The sequence below is a fragment of the Anopheles coluzzii genome, chromosome 2 (assembly GCF_943734685.1).
Source record: "Anopheles coluzzii chromosome 2, AcolN3, whole genome shotgun sequence".
Taxonomy (NCBI): domain Eukaryota; kingdom Metazoa; phylum Arthropoda; class Insecta; order Diptera; family Culicidae; genus Anopheles; species Anopheles coluzzii.
This window is the reverse complement of record NC_064670.1, coordinates 109,751,041-109,756,331: the sequence shown is the minus strand read 5'-3', so window position 1 is coordinate 109,756,331 and position 5,291 is coordinate 109,751,041. Positions and strand designations below refer to the sequence as shown.

General features: G+C 49.0%; 1 protein-coding gene across 2 annotated transcripts; it reads left to right on the top strand.

The window, feature by feature from the left end:
• Positions 1-2,307: 2,307 nt before the first annotated feature.
• On the top strand, positions 2,308-3,728 carry LOC120952569 (skin secretory protein xP2-like). 2 transcript variants are annotated; one of them, XR_007451905.1, is made up of 3 exons: positions 2,308-3,155; positions 3,265-3,368; positions 3,451-3,728. XR_007451905.1 is itself a non-coding variant. In XM_040371960.2 (2 exons), exons 1-2 carry the CDS (start codon positions 2,516-2,518, stop codon positions 3,285-3,287), a joined length of 663 nt encoding a protein of 220 aa, XP_040227894.2. In that variant the 5' UTR covers positions 2,308-2,515; the 3' UTR covers positions 3,288-3,445. The 2 variants fall into 2 exon arrangements, 1 of the variants encoding a protein (XP_040227894.2); XM_040371960.2 differs by lacking the exon at positions 3,451-3,728 and having other exon boundaries at positions 3,265-3,445.
• The last annotated feature ends 1,563 nt before the right edge of the window (positions 3,729-5,291 follow it).

Below are 5,291 nucleotides of genomic sequence, written 5' to 3'. Positions count from 1 at the left end.
GGGAAGCAAGGCGTCCTCAACCACCAATTCGGGATCGTTCGAATCCTCCACAGTGAGTCACGTGAATACAGGGGAGCTGCAGCCGACCACTGGCGTGATTGAAAGTGTTCAAACTGATGCATCGCCCTTACAAACGCGAGTGAACTCAACCGTGCCGGCTGGTAACACCCAAGCTCCAAAGATCAACACGCAGCCGCGCCCTGCTGCCATAGCCAATGGATCAACGGCCCCGGAGCCCGATCGACGACGTAATCAGTGCCGCTCCCCGGTCACCGTCCTTCAAAAGCTGCCCCCGCTGCCGCTACCGCCAACGTTGCCCACCTTCGGGGCGTTCCTGCGCTCGGACGTGATGGTGAACCTGAAGCCGCGGGAGCTCCGCACACTGATGAGCACGTACATCGGGCTGATCGAGGCGTACAAGAGCTTCAACCAGCAGCAGAAGCGCAACATCGCCCACCTGGAGGAAGAGCTGGCCCGCCACCAGCTTATCACGGGCCGAACGGAACGGTTGCGAAACACGAGGGTAGAAATCTTAAGCAAGTAGGTGAAGATCGTGAAGAAGATGGGGAAGAAGATGAAGAAGAAAACAACGGAAGACAGGGACACTCGTTGCGTTGTGGTGTGATATGTCTTTTTTTGTCCCTGCTAGTAAAGAGTATCGCTTTTACTTTTGCTATCCAAAACCTCCAAAAAAGTTTGACCTTAACGGCACGATAAACCACCCTTTGCGCTACGAAGAGCATCAGGTGTGCGTGTGTTTCGCAACGCCCGCAGCAGAAGGTATGCATTTCAATCGGTAATCGTATGCAGGTTTGGGAGGGCTTCGATCATGTTTGCATTACCGATCAGATCTTCGCGTCCGGTACTGCTTATGTGTCGAGCTGGTTAGGCGCTAGGTGTTAATTTAATTTTGTAATCACCTTGCTGAGGCGAATGATCTAGTCGCTACTTCTAAATCAAACTTCAAAGTCAGGACGATGGCTTCCATTCGAGGACTGTGACCATCGGTGGAAGACGAAGCAAAACTTTATATAGTCCCCCGGCATGCTTAAACAAGGAGAGAGGGAATGTTTTACCGGTTTTCCCTGTCCACGGAGTGCCAATTTTGTGCGAATTTGGAATTGGAAAAGGAAAAAAAAACTACCTAAAAAACCATTTCGCGATCGCACTCAATACATGATCTTCTACATGTTGGATTTTGTTAGTACCTTTGAACATGAGTAAGGAAACAAAATTGTGTTTACTTTACAAACATTTCTATTTTTTTGGGAGTAATACCTTCAAAATGAAAGAACTGTATCACCGTTAAAACGATAGCATCGGGCACGGCACAAAACCATCTCATACCCGGAAACACTCTTGTAAATTTCACACGAGCAGTTATTTTTGGTTGTAGCAAGCTTATCAGAATCAGGTTTAAGTTTTACCGTGTGTGTGTGCTCGCAAAGTCTTTTCTCCGTTAAGGCCTGAAGAGGAACCTGTTCTGCTCATTTATTATGCACCATAATATTCGACGAGTCCGCCCAGAACACAATTTGCAAATCAAAGAAAGTTTGCTAAAGAAACGAAAGAGAGAGAGAGAGAGAGAAGTAGAGAGAATGAGAGAGAGAGAGAAAGAGAGAGAGAGAGAGAGAGAGAGAGAGAGAGAGAAATAGAGAATTAAATAAAAAAGAAGACCCGCCACCTGCTATCGGTAAATGAGGTCTGTCCCAGACAACCCCTAAACGTTTCCAAATTCTTCCGCGTTCCACCGACAAGAGGGAGAGTGACACATCTTCTCGAACGTGCGGTCCAGTTTGGCAAACTTTACCTAACGATCTCCAAAAACTTGAAGACATCCAGGCTCTCCAGGAAAAGCAACATTAGCCGAAAACGGTCCTATGGTTTTACGGTCTACTTGTCCTCATCTCCAACGACCTAAGCCTACGGGCGATGACTTTCTCGCTCTCTCCCATCCAAACCGGCTCCAAGCTCCAGCCCAGAACCACACCAGGAACCAGGAACCCATAGGCGACAACGCGACAGTACGCGGACTTTTTTTTCCTTTCTTTTTTGGCAGAGAATGAGAATCGATGAAAAATTAGCATAAATCTATTATCATGGTCTTTGGGGTTCGTCTTCTCCCACCAGGCGCATGCCACCAGGCGGTGGTGGTGTTGCTTAACAGTGCTGGTCGTGAAAACTGGTTTTGGCCTCCACCGCACTGGAGGCTGTGTGTCTCGCGGTGTAGTTCTTCCGTCACCTTCTGTGCCTTTAACTCGTTCTCTTTTCGGCGCGGCGCGTGGAGTGGGAAGACGGCAGCATTAGATGCGGCATTAGATCGCGAGCAGCACGATCTTTTGGATGGTGGGAGTTGAACGCTGGGCGGTGGACAGGCTTTGCCCACCCGGGTTGGCAACAAAAGGACCAACATCCGGCAGAGTGGCTGTCAGTTTCGGTACGGTCGCGGAGCACGTCTAACACGCGCGTTTTTTTATCGTCGGTCTGATAAGTGTGCAAGCAGATTTTTGCAAAGATGAACCGTGCCATCGCTGTGCTGTGTCTGGTGGTTGTCGCTGCCTCGCTGAGCGAGGGAACGTTCGATGTGCTGCTGCAGAAGAAGAAGGCGCTCCTCAGCAAGCTGCTGCACAAGGACGAAGGAGCGGGCTACGGAGGCCATTCCGGCTACGGAGGCCATTCCAGCTACGGAGGCCATTCGGGAGCAGTAGGATACCAAGCCACTGTTGCCGTCGCTCCAGTCCACTACGCTCCTGCTCCAGTAGCGTACGCCGCTCCTGCCCCGGCTCCAGTTCAGTACGCCGCTCCTGCTCCGGCTCCAGTTCAGTACTCTGCTCCAGCACCTGCCCCAGTGCACTACGCTCCTGCCCCTGCTCCGGCTCCAGTCCAGTACTCTGCCCCTGCTCCGGCTCCAGTCCAGTACTCTGCCCCTGCTCCGGCTCCAGTGCAGTACTCTGCCCCTGCCCCGGCTCCAGTCCAGTACTCTGCACCTGCCCCGGCTCCAGTGCAGTACTCTGCACCTGCCCCGGCTCCAGTGCAGTACTCTGCCCCTGCCCCGGCTCCAGTGCAGTACGCTGCCCCAGCACCAGCCCCAGTCCCAGCACCAGTCTATGGACCGCCAGCAGCACCAGCACCGTACCCAGGATGTGATCACGCACGTAAGCATACTGATTGTTAACTTCTTAGCACACACACACACACACACACACACACACAAAAAAACAAAAATTCTCAAAAATTACCCTACGATCGCTCTTCCATCTCCAGGCGGTGTCTCCCTACATCACTAAATTAAGGCGCAACGCTATGCAGCACTGGCTAGGCTAGGTGTACGGACGGAAGGAACTATTTATCGAGCACCTACAGAAGAGGTACACAGACCGTACACGTACAACAACCCCGTAAAACTCCTTCGATTGGAATAAAACCTTTATTATTTTTTAAAACATGAAGCGTTTCATTTGCGGATGCGATCGGCGATCGTGCCGTGTATTTGGTCATCGATTACAACTCAACCAGCCACGTTCGGTTCTCGTTGTTTCATAAGTTCTCGAGAATGGATTGCTTGGCTTACAATACAGACAGCAGCAGAGCTGACTATGCCCCCCAAGATTCCTTGAAGATGCCAGTAACGAGTGTGTTCAGTTGTAGAATGTACTAGAGAAAGGGGCGGGTAGATTGTAGAAGGGAGAATGTCCCATTACACTTTGTAGCACATGACAAAGAATAAAGTTACGTTTACGGAAATGAAGAAATTGGGTCATTAGATTGGATGAAATTTGAGGTTATGAGAACTGATATTCCACAGCTTTTTGCACAACTCTGCTATCTTGATCTTTCAGACATGGATTTTGGTGTTTCTCTCTCACTTTCCTTCCCGTTCTTTTCATGGTTACGCTTCATCTCCAAAAATGATGACGTCCTCGAAATTCTAACCATGCATAATTCATCAGAAGTTATGTCTTTGAAACTGTTTCCCAATATTTCACACCATCTCCTTGATCTCACGATCATTTCTAGGCGAATCTGAAAAAAAAGCTCAAAGCCTCAACAAAAAATTCGTGGATGTGGAATTAGCTCAAACAGAATGCTGCAGCTGCTGGATCGTCCATCTTCCTCCATTCGTCCAGTTCCCGCCCGGGGTTTCCTTCTCTAGAACATGCCACAGGTGTGAAAAATGTCACAGTTTTGGTGGTGGAAAACATTGTACAGCATAGCTACAAATGGTTCACGATCGCCATGGTGTCGCATTGGTACATTGGCATTGTATTCTTAATGACCCGGACACCGGCCATCGATGCCGTCATAGCATCGAGTGTCGCATAAATTAACATCTGTTTGCACTTGAGATTGTACAGATGGTTGTAAAAAATCCCCGATTTTTACAAACACTCGCACACACACACACACACACACCTACAAAACCCAGTGATCAATAGCCCATACAGACAGGGAACTCACTCTCAGTTGATGAATGAAATCTTCCCAATGATGATGATGATGTAACGAAACCGTAACCGTGTGGTGAGGATTGACTGCCGAAGGGACTGATAAATGGACAGCTTTAATGGACGCTTTGTCACCGGAGTAACGCGGATGTGAAGCTGTGCGGGTGCTCGGTTTGTGTGCTCAAGAACGGTACAATCCGAAGAAGTAAAAAAAAAAGGCAAACATTTGGCCATTTTATGCTAATGAGGGTGTCGAGATATCGATTGATTTTTGAGAGATTTGAGGGTTTGGCGAATATTTGACAATAAAACATAATCGATTCGATTGTCCCTTGGCGATTCGCTTCCCTACCATCCCTTAAGCCGAACCGTTCCACGATGGCGCGTTTGCTACAATCTGCCTTGGTGCTCGTAATGCCCACAGCCTGGGAGGAGTCTGCTGTACCCATCTGTTTGTCTTCACATGATGTAAAAAGCTTCACGGGCGGCACAGCGTTTCATTCGCCACTCACGAAAGTGGATACATGCTCTGGGACGCACTCGGCAAACAAGCGGTATATTGATAGGTCAATATTGAACCATACCTTCTGATGGATGGTTGGAAATTGAGCAAATTTTTTCCCTCCATACCTTGAACTGAATCACTTCAGCGATGTAATAGACTGACATGTCGCCTAGCCGAAGCGGATACGGCGACTGTGTTTCGCGAATGATGATGTTATAAGGTGGAGCCGGTTGATGTTCCAAACCGATACCCGAGTGTACCCGGGGAAAACGGTGTCTGCTCCTTAATCAGTATCCAATCCGTTGCCGCACCCAATCGATCTCGAGATGTTGCTAAGTTTC

What these genes read in the sequence shown, in the direction of transcription:
- LOC120952569 (XM_040371960.2), top strand. Translation starts at nt 2,516, where the DNA reads ATGAACCGTGCCATCGCTGTGCTGTGTCTGGTGGTTGTCGCTGCCTCG. An exon ending in CCCAGGATGTGATCACGCAC is followed by an intron (nt 3,156 to 3,264) that starts GTAAGCATACTG and finishes TTCCATCTCCAG; the next exon opens with GCGGTGTCTCCCTACATCAC.